This window comes from Electrophorus electricus, chromosome 1, assembly GCF_013358815.1.
Source record: "Electrophorus electricus isolate fEleEle1 chromosome 1, fEleEle1.pri, whole genome shotgun sequence".
NCBI lineage: Eukaryota > Metazoa > Chordata > Actinopteri > Gymnotiformes > Gymnotidae > Electrophorus > Electrophorus electricus.
The window spans coordinates 24962882-24979153 of NC_049535.1; the positions used below are offsets into that span (position 1 = coordinate 24962882).

At 42.0% G+C, this 16272-nt stretch overlaps 1 protein-coding gene across 1 annotated transcript in view; it reads left to right on the forward strand.

Moving 5' to 3' along the window:
- Window positions 1-1729: 1729 nt before the first annotated feature.
- Window positions 1730-16272, forward strand: part of LOC113576829 (adenylate cyclase type 9-like) — a 38079-nt gene continuing 23536 nt past the window's right edge. The window contains exon 1 of the mRNA XM_027009150.2: window positions 1730-5429. Coding sequence (XP_026864951.2) covers window positions 3605-5429 — 1825 coding nt within the window. The 5' untranslated portion in view covers window positions 1730-3604. The remainder of the gene's footprint in view (window positions 5430-16272) is intronic.

Consider the following 16272-nt stretch of genomic DNA (forward strand, 5'->3'; position numbering starts at 1 on the left):
GGAAATGCAGGATGTGCATTGAACTCAGAGCAAAACATGACATTTTAAGCAAGAGTTTAAAAGATGCAAAGTGCACTAATGCACTAATTAAATGTGCTATTCTGCTAGTTGTTAAAACATAAAACTCAGCATAACTTAGCAAAAGATGCTTGGCTAAAAAGAACTAAGAGAAGATCGATCGATCGATCGATCTATCTATCTATCTATCTATCTATCTATCTATCTATCTATCTATCTATCTATCTATCTATCTATCTATCTATCTATCTATCTATCTATCTATCTATCTATCTATCTATCTATCTATCTATCTATCTATCTATATCTCTTGACGCTTGACTCTTGACTCCTGCTATGTCCACTACACACACAAAGCAATTCATTGTTTAACAGTGACACAAGTCTGATTACAGCATGGTTGTTTAAGTGGACTGGTTTATATTTCCATACTAGTCCATGGTGGCCAGAGAACCAGTCTGATAGCTGTATTGCACCAGCAGCCATGAACTCCAACATTTACTGGAGTGTGTTCAGGATGGATATGTGGTGACTAGACAGGTGCCTCAAACAATTGAACAAAGCCTTCTCTTCTGTGCCTTTCACTGTATTGCGACTACCTGCAGCCATTGTTTAAGTATAGCTAGCTCACATGCAAACTGGCAGGCCTCTTGGTATGCCAACATCCATATACTTCAACGGTATGCATAAGGCAGTACACACCCACCAAATGCTGCTTTGCTGGTGTCAGCATTGTTAACACAGCAGAATGTGAGCAGGCCATCCTGGTGGGAGGAGTCTGAACATGGGGAGTAAAGAAAGCTCACGCAGTGCTCAGACCTTCCGTCACAGAACCAGGCTCTCTGTGGTTGCATGCCTTTGATCTCACAAGCCATGCTGAGAGACTCTGACCACTTTAACCTCCACATCAGGGGAGGTCTGTAGTACTATAGTACACCAGAATTTTACTATTTAAAAAGGGATAACTTAAGACACCTTGACCCTCTCATAGATTCATATGTAACCATAGCATTTACTAATATGTATATTCATCTTCTGTGATTTTCTCTTCATATTATGATCCATACCCTCATTCAACAACTAAAAAGAGTCTGTTATATATGACAAAATTATATTTCACAACAGCCAGTATCCAGCAGAATTAGAAGTACAGAGCAGAGAAGGTTCCACTGGTATAAAATGTGTTTTAATGGAATTTTGGCATAATTGATTTTCTATTGACTGTAACTGCTAAACAGCAATGTGAAATGGATTTTTTTTAAGTGTTGCAGTACATGTATTATAATACCTTGCTTGGATATGGCTCAATATGCTTTGTAATCTGTCAAATTAAATTATTTGAAAAGGAATATGAAAAATATAGAACCTATACATCCCAAATAAGGGGATTCCTTGCAGTGCACACTGCTTAATATGTATTGTGAGCTACTGTATAGCCAATGACACATTTATTTATTGCACGTGCGAATATTCTTAGGCAGTAGAGACAGATTCTCATTGTGCTGTGCCTACCTGTATTTGGTCAACACAGATGTTAGATTTACAGTCTATTCTTCCCTGCTCAAGAAATGCCGTGAACATTCATCAGTGCGAATCTGGGGCACCCACCCCATTGACTGCATGACGATAACGATCGTAAAGTAGGACTTGTAAATTCTCCATAATGGGAGGGGTCGCGCTCGGACGCGCTCATTGCGGTTTAAGGGGAAAATGGAAAGAACCAGCTGCCTTATGAATGCGTGCTCGTAACCTTTCCGTTTTTCTGTCAGGAACGTGCACGCACAACCGTACCCCACCTCTACTTTATAATATCGTCGTTGCTTGCTTGGGTTCTCGACATATACACAGGCAGCTCGTCGAATGTCTGGAACCCCGCGTCGGGAAGGACGTCTGCAGTAGCAACGTTATTAAATGTTCCTGGGGATATCGCTCTGTGACTGCTTGCAGGATTTGTTCGCCATGCTATAAAGAATGTTATCTCATATGACAAGATAAATACGTTTATCAGGATCCAGGAGTCCACAGCCGTGATCCAGTGTGAAAATCCGTGGACTTGGACAACAATTAGTAACAGACGAAAAAACGCACCGCAACCCACTGCAAATGAATCTACTGACCAAGGAGGAGCAACACCAAGGAGACACTTTTTTTAGTGGAGCTCGCAGAGGAGAGGAACACCTTTCATTAAGTATTTTTCTTTCCACACATTTGCAATCTGCTGTCTGCAGCCTAACGTGGAGAAGAGCGGCGTGGGAAAACTTAAGAATGTAAAAAGTGTCCTGACCAACTTGGACTCGTAGCCTATGTGAACGCCGCAGTAACTGATAACCAGGTAATATAGTAACAGGTGCACATTTCGGGAAATCAGTATAAAGGAAAAGACAGTACTGTCTGAAAAGTAAGAGTATTCTGGGGAGTAGACTGCTTAGAACTTTGCCGTGGAAGTTTGTGCACCAAAGACGTTTGGCATTTACGTCGTTACTTTCTTTCTGGATCTGACAATCTCACAAGAACGTCAGATTATTAATAACATTTTGTTGTTGTTGTTGTTGTTGTTGTTGTTGTTATCGTTGTTTAAATTAACGCGCATATTGCAAATGTGGCTACTTATACTGTGATATAAATGAACTCAGGAAAGGACGGGGTTCTCTTCAAGGGAAATATTTTCCGAACAGGCCCTTTCAGTATATGACGGATCAACATAACGGGCTTCACAAATACCGTGCTTACCTTCTCTCTCTTTCATTATCGCTGTAATAGCGAGTCTAAACTACTACGGAATCAAAAGCATCCGTGCACCGAAAGCAACGCATTCGTTTTCGTTGGATAATCTACGGGAAGCTTATAGGAAACTCTGTTGTTTGACAATGTGGAAGTTTCGATGGAGTATTAATTTTCTAGGCTACTAGTTGCACAATGATTGCAAAGGTTTATTTTCGACATTTGGTGTAGGTTTGTTCTTTCATTTGTTACTTTGTTGCTTTATGCTGCCTAAAGGATAGGGGAACTGTCCTAAACGTTTAAGTGAACGGATACAGCCAAGTCTTAAAATCTCCGAGCTTCAGAAACGAAAGAAAGGTTGTACTTTAAAACATTTTTGTTCGTATTTAGAAGAAATGTTTTATGAATCGTTAAGACTAGGGCAGAGGAGAAAATTATTTTAGATTTGTGACCGTCATTAGGGAGTCAAAACATGACTTTACGCCACATTTAAGTTCAGATTATAAAATGCTGAATCTTATATGCAACGAAATTTGTATTCCAAAGAGATTAAAAAAAAATTAAGATAACAAGAACTTGAGTTGGATCTACTTCGCATAACCCTCATTGACCCGAGTGCGTCAAAACAGGGGGGGGGGGGGGGGAGTAGTGGTATGCGTTTATTGACGTCATCAGGTGACATCACGTACTTCTGAAAATGCTGGGAATGGCTACATAAGTAAATTATCCACAAACAAAACGTCGGGAGTTTTGCCCTTATTTGCTTTAATACACATTTTAAGTAACTTTTCATCATTTTATTTGTCTGTTCAACTGGCTACTGAACTGGACTACTAGGTAATACTAAATAACTACAACCATCACCATGGCTTCTCCACAACACCAGCAGCTATTACACAACAGTGAGGTGAGCTGCGACTCCAGTGGGGACGGTGCTGTGTCTGTGCGAATCAGCAGCGTTAAACAGCTCAAACAGCAGCACAGCTCTGGTGGTCTGGGCTCTAGTGCCATGTGCAGTCTCATAGGAGGCTCCAAGCACTGCAAGTACAGCATTTCCTCCAGCTGCAGTTCAGGGGAATATGGCATCCGCAGGCCGGCTGTCAGAAGCTTGCGAACTCTGAGAAAGATGCCCCAGCTGTTCGAGAGGTCAGCTGGGAAGTTCTGGAACCCCAAGTTTGACTCCAATATTCTGGAGGAGGCGTGTCGCGAGCGCTGCTTCCCCCAGACGCAGAGGCGCTTCCGCGGTGTGCTCCTCTACCTGGCTGTGTCAAGTCTCCTCTGGGGGGCATACTTTAGTGCAAGCACTGATCGATGTGACACCCTCACCTTCCTGGTGCCCACCACTGGCTTCCTGCTCTTCTGTTTCCTGCTCTTCCTCTTCACTTTCACCCGACACTATGCTCACTGCTATGACCAGGCCTCCCTCCTGCTTATCTTAATAACTTTTACTCTTACACTGGCCCTCCAAATCCAGAACTCAGGTTTCACAGACTCACAAGAACCACCTGCATTATGGGATGGAGGAGAAGACATGGGTGCCCTAGAGAGCAGGAACTTCATTTTGGACTCTGTCAACCATGTAGGCTCTCAGGCCACATGCTTGTCTCCAGTGGGCACCTTCTCCCTTGGCATGGAAGTGCTCATGTTGCTCTATAGTGTCCTTCATGTTCGCCTCTATGCCTCAGTGCTGCTGGGCTTACTGTACTCTGTGCTGTTTGAGGCACTTGGTTGGATGCACTTAATCCAGGCAGGTAATTGGAGTCATCCCCCTGAGCAGAAGGCAACAACTGCCTGGGAAATCCTTCCTTGGCTGGCCCCCGCTAAAGCTTTGCTACACATTTGTGCACATGTCATCGGCATCCACCTCTTTGTCATGTCTGAAGTGCGCTCACGCAGCACCTTCCTAAAGGTGGGCCAGGCCATCATGCATGGAAAGGACCTGGAAGTGGAGAAGGCCCTCAAGGAGCGCATGATCCACTCTGTGATGCCACGGAGGGTGGCGAACGAGCTCATGAGGCAGGGTGACGAGGACAACGAGAACTCGGTGAAGCGCTACTCCACTGGCGCTGCCCTGATCTCGGCATCCAGCCCTAAGAATACCAAGCGCAAAAAGACCTCCATCCCCCGTGGCCAGATCATTTTCCGACCTTTCAACATGAAACGCATGGAGCCGGTCAGCATCCTATTTGCTGACATAGTGGGCTTTACCAAGATGAGCGCCAATAAGTCCGCCCATGCCCTGGTGGGCCTTCTGAATGACCTGTTCGGCCGCTTTGACCGCCTTTGCGAGTTGACTTGCTGTGAGAAGATAAGTACATTGGGAGACTGTTACTACTGCGTGGCTGGTTGCCCCGAGCCACGACCTGACCATGCCTACTGTTGTGTGGAGATGGGCTTGGGCATGATTCAGGCCATCGAGCAGTTCTGCCAGAACAAGAATGAGATGGTGAACATGCGTGTTGGCATCCACACGGGTACTGTGCTTTGCGGCATCCTGGGAATGAAGCGTTTCAAGTTTGACGTCTGGTCCAATGATGTTAACCTCGCCAATCTCATGGAACAGCTGGGGGTTGCTGGGAAGGTCCACCTGTCTGAAGCCACCGCAAACTTCCTGGATGACCGTTATGTACGGGAGGATGGAAGAATCACTGAGAGGATTGGCCAGAGTGTAGTGGCAGATCAGTTGAAAGGTAGGAGATGTAAAATATTATACATTTTCCTTTTCAACAAGGTTGTCCCTCACATTTCACTGCAATGTTGCTTTTAATTGTTTACACTGCACTCTACCTCTACTACATATTTATGCACTGAATATAAAATACTGTACATGGGTGTCAAGAACTGGTTCATTAGCTTCAAGGATCAGGTCAGATGCATTGTGGGTCGGTGTGTAAGGTTGTGCCTGAATGCTTTTATTACACCATAATGGCACTTAAATCTATGATAATGAACACTTCCTGAGAATACTGCCAGTTATAGGGTGGCAACCTGCTTTTCCAGCCCTTTCTTAGGCTAAAAATTAAATTTGGAAGAATCTTAGTTCACCTCATCTCATCATTTCACCTCAGCTTTCTCCCTCTGCCTTCAGTGTTTCATTTAAATTAGGTGCACCATATAAAACCTTGTGCTTTATGAGGCTTTTGTACCATCCTGTTAACACGCTTCACCTATTCCAGGAGAAAGCTTCATTTCACTGTCTGCTCCATGGTGTTGTAATTGCTGCACACACTCTTACACTGCTGAACAGGAGGGAAAATTGAGCTCTTCCAGAACCTCGCACATGAGGAGTAAAGTGTCTTGTCAAGCAAAGGAGGCTGACTGTTCTAGAGGTTCTGTTTTGAGTGTGGATATATGACAAACTGCAGACTGGCTCGCTCTACTGCTTTCTTACTCTGCCCATTCTCTCTTATCGAATAACTATTGCAGTACAGTCCCAGATATTGCCCTGATTTACTGTCTTCTCGACTGACCCTGATTGGTTTTATTCCAATTTAAAAGGCCCGTTGTATTCCATTTTCCTTTTTTTACTTACAAGCTAAAATGAATCTGGGGTAATTGGTAGCTGGCAGATATTATCAGACAAACAATTCCTTTTTTGAGGTTAAAATGAGAATTGTGTTGACTCATTTCTCTATTTATAAAATGGAAGAATGCAAAAAATATAGAATTTTTCTTTTTCTACTAATGATAAGAATTTGGCCATTAAGCCATTTTAAGCATTTAAATAGCATTGAATCCTATAAAAGGAAGAGTGTTTTTTTTTAGTTATCAGATAATGCTGTACTTGATTAGAAATTTTAAAAACTGTATGCATGAAGTACACATTAAGAATAATATGTTTCACATTCCAGATGGCTGTTTTTTAAAAGTTGGACTAAATTTATTGTTCTTGTATATAGATTCATCACCCATTATGTGTAAATATCGGTACATCATTGCTCAAATTACCATATTGCTATGAATTTAATATTATGATTAGTTTGTCATTGGTTAAATGAAGAGTATATTATTTCACAGTGAATTTCACTGAATTAAAAAAAAAATCTGGTTTTGTCTTTGATAGCATTAATATATACTAAGTATGTGAGCTTGAGGATATGCTGTATATTGACAGAAAATCTTCTTAACAGTACTTCTTTGGTGCTGCCACTAGAGACTCAATGCGGTACTATAAGATTTTTTATAACCAAGATTGCATGTTAGGCCACCTCGCTTCAAATTAAATGTCTATAAAACAAAAGAAAATTCAGTGGTGCTCAGTTGTAATTACACACCTGCCACTGAAATGTGGATTTGAAAATATTGAGAGTTCCTGTGGTGATTTTCACCTAAAGTGCACAAAATGAAACTCTTTGATCCTTATTCTTCTTGTTGGCTACACATGCACAGGTTCTAGCAATGTCTGTGAGGGGGCATATAGTGCTTGTTTTTCTATGCTGGCCTCCCTGTGCAAAGCGCAAATCTCTGTACTGTCCCAGCACCATCGCAGCATGGCTGACAGATGCCTCAACAGGTGCAGCAGGTCAACTGGAAGCGCTAGCCGAGAGCCCGTCTGTTGGAGTGCCATTCCTTTTTGCCAGAATTTCAGTGCAATCCATCCAAAGTAAAAAAACAAAAACAAAACAAAAGTCTGTTAAGGACTTAAGTCCTTTTAGTTTTATTTTCCTCGGTGCCATCTCTGTCTCTGCATTCATGGCCTCGTTTATGAGGGTAAAATGGCTCCTAAAAGTGTTCCCTGGATGCTTGTTCCAGAGTGGCGGTTGGTATGTTTGTGTTTTTTTGGTATCTAAACTCTCTCTATTGCTCTTTCTCACTCTCACTGGCGTGCAATCTCTCTCACTCTTTCTCTCTTTCTCAGCTATAAGATTTCTTAATTCCAACTGTTTGCTATCTGCGTGGGCAGTTGCACTCTTAGAGTGCCATCCCTCCTCTTAGTCGCCCCCCCCCCTTTTCATGAGTCATGTTACTGTGAGGGCCAGCAGTAACATTGCATAACAAGACCTAACCTTCGCTTTTATCCCTTCACGTCGGCTGAATTTCTTCTCAGCCTGCTTGGCTCTTTATGCTTGCAAAAGCCATGGTGCCATGGTGATTAACTGTCATAGATTTTTTTTCCCTTTTCTCCATTTTTTTATATTCCTCATTTTTTGTTGGCTTCTTTTTCTTTTCTTATCACTAAGTGTGTAATTCCCACTCATGAGCTTGCCATCCCCAATGATGTCCACTACCAAGGATTTATCTCCTATGGATTGATTGGCCCTGGGGGAGAACCCTCCATCACAATGGTTGTTCTCTGCTACTTTAAAAAAAAACTCCAAGCAGATTACTATAGCTGCATAAATCACAAAAAGAAGCAGTTTAGCTTTTTGTGGAAACCCGGCAGACTGGAGCTAAGGGGCTGGCCAGACCCCATCATTTGCACCCAGGCATTAATTGTGAGGTTTCAATCTCCCTTGTCATGCAGCTGCCAATCTCTGCAGTGTAGGACTTTGTCCAGTTTAATGTATCTGGAAGAAGACCAGCTACACATCTTGCATTCTATACAAGTGCTAGATAAATGACAAATGAATAGCAGGCAATGATTCAAACGCCGATTATGACTATTTACATGCCAGGTGGATTCGATATCGAAATTAGGCGGTGGTATGCAGGAATGAAACAAAAACCAGTTGGTCCTGTGGCTTTTCCTGAGAAGCAGGGTTTTGCATCCCCCACTCTCTTTACCTGCGGGGCCAAAACAGTACTCCCAGGTGGAGGCCCAACCTATTAAGCTCCTTTTGAGCTAGCACAGGTCTCTCGAGGTATTCTGGGTGTATTGTATTAAGAAAGGTTGTGTTCCCATCAGAATCCTCCTGAACTCTTCACTGTTTGTCCTGTGTTGGCCGCCAGGAATAAGTGATCTACGGCAGAGTCACAGGCACTGTCTATCTGTATAGGAAGTGGAACTATTTTTAGCTACTTCCCTTGAAAGTGCCCTCTTTTCCTTGCCTTGCTCCCTAACGTCATACTGAGCCCCCAGTGTCTCTCTAACGTCATGCTGCCCTAAGAAGTGGCACACTGGAGCTTTTCGATTGCCTCCTGGGGCAGGAAATGCTAGCTGTGCTACCTGTGCTGGTGGCACCCTGGCATGCTAAAAGCTGGCACCTGAGAAATGAGTTTTCACATCAGGAGAAAGTAGCACCACCCTCCCCCCAATACAAATTATTTAGTTCTCAGCAAAGCATGTCCTTTCTCATATCCAAAGCAAATCCATTTAGCAGTCCAAAGTTAGATTCAGATTCTTATCACTGACCACTACCTGCTTTTGTTGCTAAGCTGAGTAGCATCTAGAACCACATATTGATGCTCAAAAATGTTTGTGTAAAATCTTTTGTTAACCTTTTTTGTTACGTCTGTAAATGTAGATGGTAAAATGGATGATAAATATTTTTTTATCACTGGGTCTTGTCAGTAACATTTGTTTATTTGTTTACATTTTATCCATTTGTGATCCTCAAACATTCTCTTTTTTAATTATTTTTTTATTTTTACTTGAAATGGTAATATTCATTTTCAATAATAGCCTGTCCATAAGTAATGAGTAAAGGTTGTGATTAACATGCATTTGATTAACAGGCACATATCCTTTGCGTTCTCCACTCCTGTACGCTTGTAGTCATTATTACAATCTTGTACAGTCTGTCTAGGTTATTTTACTGTGTTGGCATTAAGTACTTAAGTACCATTCATTTTTTGGGGGGGGGCGGACACATTACCCATTTTAGACTTTGTCGCCTTGAAATCAATAGGAACTACATTGCAGTCCTGTGATTAATCACTTGGGGCCCTCTGCATTGATCTTCGCAGCTCCGACCGTCTTTATGACCAGAGCGATTCGGGGAACTAACGCAAGGGCTAATAATATGGCTAGCCATGACCTTCACAAGGAGAGGGGATGCTGGCATGCTGGCTGGCGTGGGCAGTACAATGCTCTGTGTGGAGGCAAGATGGAGGACTAGAGGATGCTCCCTGTAGTGCTGCGGTCCATGCTCATTTTGGCTCCTCTTGGGGTTCTGAGCCAGCTGGATGATCCAAAAGGTACAGAGGCCAGCAGTACTGCCATTTTTGTACCTCTATAGAGCGCACTCAAGAAAGCATTTCAGCTTTGAGGTTGTGTGTCTGTACGTTTGTGCATGCATGCTTAATTATTAGATTACATTGTTTCTTTAGTTAATTGAAGTGCCAGTCTAACAATTTGAGACTCAGTAGAGTATTTTTACAAGCTGTTGAAATCACCTCAGGGGACACTATACAGTGTTACACACCAGGACAGGGATGAACTGAGGTCTGTGGGGTGGGGATAAAACTTGCACACCTGACAGGGTTCACAACCTGTTCTGGCAGCTTCAAAATAGAGCACAATGTAGCAGCACTGGGGCATGGAGGCAGCTGCACCACAGCTGGCTGTCCAGAACCCTACACACACACACACACACACACACACACACACACACACACACACACACACACACACACACACACACACACACACACACACACACACACAACACACACACACACACACACAGAGACAGACAGCAAACTCTGTGCCAGCCATGTATGCTTGCTGTAGTGAGCACAGCTCTGTAATGTATTGTGCAGTTGCATGTAGAATTCTCAGGAGTCACTTTGTTTTTAGCACATAATTTTGTCCCTGCTGGGAAGACTAAAGGAAACCGCTGTGTCATGGCTGTGTTTCGCAAAATCGGGGGTATGTGGCACATCCCTGTAGCTCAGCACAAATGTCCTAATATACTGTATCTAGAGTCTTGAATCAGCAAAAGAAGTTGCTACTTGGCATATTAGTACAGTTAACCTGGTACAAGAATTTTAATTTTAGTAGTTTTCATAATTCTATTTTTGTGTGCCTCAGCTGTGACTAGTCATGATAAATTGTGGAATTATTTAAACTTGATTTTAAGAAATCTCAGACTAGTGCTAAATAAACCGAAGGGTACATACACTGTTTATGACAAAACTCTTGTGAAACAACTGGCTGTATCAGATCATCCATGTGATAGTCAGAATGAATCCTTGATGGTTAAGTACAGGTGATGGTTTTAAAGAATGTCACAGCCATCTTGATAACCATTCAAATAAAAAAAAGGTATTTCTTTGAATAATAATAATAGGAATTTCATTGCATATCTAAATCTTGTTCTACAAAGTTGCCAGAATTGCCCAGGTGGCTCATCAATTGTAATCCTTAATCAATCAATGGCTGGTTAGAGAAAGCAATATTGTCTTCTCAATTTAAGCATAACTGGAAACTATGTGCATTTTTTTAGCAGTTTTACTGATAAACACTTGATGTTGCACATTCTGGGGTGTGGATTTCCTTGGAAACCTTGTGTCTCCAGAACTTCCTTATTTGGCTCAAACTCTGCTTCTCATCTCAGACTGAGGTGCACATGGTGGGCTGCTGTGTATTTTTGTTTAATAAGGCCATGCTATCATTTGGGCTTGACCCAAAACATTGTGCAGCACAAATGAACAATTCTCATTATAGAGAGTTAAATTGATTATCTGGTATTTATTGTTGTTGTTGTTGTTGTTGTTGTTGTTGTTGTTTTATTTTATTTATTTTATTTTTTTTAATTTTATCGTTAATGTTTTGAATGGGAACATGCAGAGCCATCTAGTTTATAGATTACTGCATGTACCTAATTGCCCTTAAAGCAAAATGTACTGATAATGCACCAGATAAAGTTTTAAATATTGAATGTTTTTAACTCTGGCTAGATGACATTATGTAACCTCTCCATCAACATGTAATGTAGTGAATACATTTCTTTAAATTAAGTCATTATATTTACCAATGCATCAAACAATTCCACTTTTCAATGACTAAGGTTCAGCCTATACACCAAACACTCCTTTCATGGGAAGGTTAAAGGTCACATCCATGGATATGAGGCTGACTGGAGGCAGTGTTTCCCAGAGGACAGGTGGACCAGCTGGTCTGCTCATGTAATGAGGTCACTGCCTGAATTTTGTCTCTAAAGGAATACTACCCTCTTATGCCCCACTTCACCCACCCCACCATCCCCCAAAAATGTTAATGTTGTAATAATGAATAAATGCCAGCAACTCTTGAGAGATGGGTTATGCCCTTTTATAGTTTGATTTGCCTTATTAGCTTGATGCTGACTGCCATGGTCTAGTGCTACATTGCTTAGTTGTGGTGTTCTGGGAAGGGAGTTTCACTATGATGAGAGGAAATCCTTGGGGAGCCATTGAACTGTAAATAGACTTTGCCTACTGGAAAGCCCAACCGTTGTCCTCTGGGTAATTTATGGACACTGGTCTTTTCATTGTCCTTCAGCTTATGGTTTTCTGAAGGCACAGTTGTCCACCCCATGTGCTCTCTTAGGGAATGTAATATTGTGGCTGAGGTTTTTGCTCTCAGTACATTACTGATTAAATTGACAGTGAAAAAGCACTTCAATCATACTTCCCAAATTCCCCTGCTCATAGATAAAAATTGTACTGAGCTGCTCATGCACTAAACATTTTGTAAAAGCTTAAGGATGCCAAAGCATTAACCTTAACTTTCCATGTTAAACCACGAAAGCTAGTATACCATATATTTATAAATTGCCTACATTCACAATACATGCATATTGTCATGCAGAATTGTTTCACTGTATACCATGTCCTTTCATTGTTTAAACTGATTATTACTATTTCTGGTTTTGCTTTGTATTTTTAGGAAATCCCTAGGAAAACATGTCAGAAATGATTATAGCCTACCACATGTATGTCACGAACACTCTACTGCATAATCAGTTTATGAAGTTCACAAGGCTTGTGTCACAGTATAAAATGGTATGGACCTAAAAATGTTGCATACCGAGAAGTATTTATCATGCTTTTACACAAACAAGTTACTCAACTGATTCAGTCACTGTGAGGGGCCAAAGGCAGAGGCTTTAGATCTGCATGGAACTAGTATTTGTAGGTCATCCAAAATACATGTGGTCTCTGATTAGGTGTTTTTTTTTTTGTTGTTTTTTTTTTGTTTTTTTTTTTGTCCCTACTTCCTGTAGTGGTTGCATCACTTCCTGATAGGAACTAGTCATTCTTTTCAGGCCTTTCACAAGGTCTTTTGTGTTGACACAGCTGGCAAAGAGTTTGAATGCCCTTCTTGGTCAAACACACAGCTGCCATTTCCCACGTCAGGGCAAGTTGGATGCATAAACCAACCCACCATGCTGCCCCCAGAGGAAAAGATCACCATGGCAACAGAGTTTTTTGGTGTTCTCGCCCTCTGTCTCTTTTTATAAATATAATTGAGGTCTGTCTGTGTGTGTGTGTGTGTGTGTGTGTGTGTGTGTAAACATTAAATGCTCATCAGTCATAACATTAACATCAGCAGATCCTGTAAGTCCTGCAATTTTGAGGTGGGATCAAACTTGTTTAACTAAACACATCCCACAGATGCTCAATTGGACTGAGATATTGTCATATTGCTCAAACCATTCCTGAACAATTTTTGCAGTGTGGCCAGGTACATCATCATTGCCATTAGGGAATACCATTACTATGAAGTCTGCAACAATGTTTAGGTAAGTGGCATCTGTCAAAGTAACATCCAAATGATTTCCAGGACGCAAAGTTTCCTAGCAGAACATTTGCCCAGGGCATCACACAGTCTCTGCTGGCTTGCCTTCTTACATAGTGCTTTCTGGAACCATCTCTTCCCCAGCTATGCAGCACACATGCACCCATCTGTCCACATGATGTAAAATAAAATGTGATTCATCAGACCAGGCCACCTTCTTCCATTGTCTATGGTGCAGTTTTGATGCTCACATACCCACTCTAGGTGCTTTGGCAGTGGACAGGGCGAGCATGGGCACTGACCGGTCACCAAGTTGCTTAGAGGCTTACACATCCATTCTTCCTGCTTCATTAACATCAAGAACTCACTGTTCACTTATATCCCTTCCCTTGACAGGTGCCACTGTAACAGGATAATCAATGTTATTCACTTCATATTACAATTTCAGTCATGTTCCAGAGGTTGGCAAATGTAGTGTTGGGAGTCTTGCCCAAGGACCCTTATAAGTGTAGTATAGAGCACTTGCCTGGATTGGGATTGAACTTTGATTCACAGGAGACTCAGCGTTGCTACCCACTACACTACTAGACTATCTGAGCTTCTTTTCCTGCATTGAGTAGGCACTTATGATGTTAGAACAGTCATTGGGTTTTGTGGTCTTGGTTTTGCTCAGCTTTTCACTCTTTCCAGTCACACCCATGATATTCATTGTGGTGTCTTGCTCCAAATGCTGCCCGCCCGCTGAGTGCGCCTCACCCACTCTCCCCACGGCAGCTGTGCCCCACACTGCCGCCCGGAGCTCATTAGCGCACACCATGCACTAGAGCTTTGCACAGTATGGAGCAAATGGCAGCGTGAATAATAAATGAGGGTGAAACGGAGCGTTTTTGAGAGCTTGGATAAGATCAGTGGTCAGGTGAGTCAGTTTTCACAGTTGTATGCTTTCGATGCGGGCTGAACATCGTTGGGCTCAGTGCCATGTTGGCAACAGGGCCAGAGAAGGGGCACAGGTTCTCATGCCTCGCTTCCTCTCTTGGACTCTCTCGTGACTAATGTCCTCCATGGAGGTTGGCGCTTTCTAGCAACCCTCCAGCCTGCCTCTTCCAGTGTTTATCGTTTCTTGCATCTCATTTTCTCCACGAATTCACACCATAGAGGCAGCAATCCATTGCATCCTGAACCTGCTTTGTTCTTGCCCATCCTCGCTTTCATTATCGCATTACTCCCTTAAATCCTACTCCATTCAGTGCCCTTGCCTGCTTCTGATCGTACAGACAAAGGCTCATCTCTGTTGGTCACATTTCCTAGCCTTTCTGTTGTGCTCTGCGTCTGCTGTCTCCCATCTTCCCACGTGTTTTCCCATAGGGATCGACAGTAATGATTTGAATTTCGTCTGTTGTTGCCTACATCAGTCCTGTCTGTCCACCATTTTCATGTGTGCCTTCTTTTGAGGGGCTGATTATCAGAATATATTAACAAGAAGTCTTCATGGATTATGAGGGCCTAATAGGTACAGCAGCATTCAGTTCCAATTTCATCCAGACATGCAGTTAAGTTAAACTAGTTAAGTCAAGGTGGCTTCAGTGTGCCTTTTGTATAATAGTTTGACCCCAGTATGCCAAATGTGGAGAGGTAATGCATGCTAATGCTTATGCTGTGTGTTTTTTTGTTGGTTTTTTTAAGTAGGTCTTGGACAAAATGTATGTACCTGTCATTGATGTATTGCTAATATCACTCAGAATATAAATTGAGAAATGCATATAGGTGAATCTAGTGATATTAGCATATCATGCTCGGTGCTTGCAGAGGGAGAAGTAGACACTGAACATCTGCTAAAATTTCACTGGTATTCCACTTCAAAACATACAAACTGCAAAAACGACACATTTTGTCTAACAGTCTTTGCATTGTTTTTAAGTCTTTTTCATGCAGGAAATTTATAAGGAATTAATAATTTAATGGTGTATTGCTTATTGCAGCTATAAATGTCTTATCGAGTATTATCAAATATTTGCAGTAAAAGCATGATTCAGAAAGTGTCTTTCATTTCAACTTTAGAGATCAAAGCATTTGCCCAATAATCAGCATATTAATCAGTAAAGTTTCATTTCCATTCTGAAAATCTCATACTAGTCAAGCCCTCTGAAGCTATTTCAGGGATTACTCACGCATTTGATTTAATCAGTATTCTGTATGTAACCAGTATGAGTCACAGGAAGCTTCCCTCCAGAAGGTAAGGTTAAGAGCCTTTGTGGGAGGTATGCGTTATGTCATGTAGTCTAGTTAAAATTGCTTCTTATATGTGCTCATATAGTGAATTGATACCAATAGGATCCACTTTATAGAAAGAAACATTCTGCCATAGTCTTTGTAGAATTGACAAAATTCCTAAGGGTCTAAAATAAGTCATTGTCTGAAGGAAAGTCATGATTGACATGGTCTGATTGCAAGTTCACAGTATGACAGTTAATATAACATAACATGACAGTTGTTGGGTACAATGACCAATACTTTTCACGCACAGACTTGGCACAGACCTCTGGAAATGTCCTGTTTCTTTGCAAACCTTGTGTACTTCACTGCAGCACACTGCATTTGACTACCTTTATATCTTATACTACATTAAACTGCAGTTACTCCCTGGAATCTTTATGTATGTAGGGATGCAGAGAGTGGGTGTGGGTGTGTGTGCGGCCAACACCTTCTCCCATTCTTCCTAACGCCCCCACCCGCTGCCCCAGGTTCATGTGGAGACAGTAAGGGTAAGGAGCAGTAACCATGGAGCTCTGTGCCTGGATGTGGCTCTTCACGTTTCCTTGCTGCTTGCTATTTATTGTTCCACAGTGACTTGCCTCAGGGGAGGTGCAGGGCACCTAAACACAATTCATTTACACTTGTGGGACTGAGTGCAGGCGGAGGAGGGTTGGAAA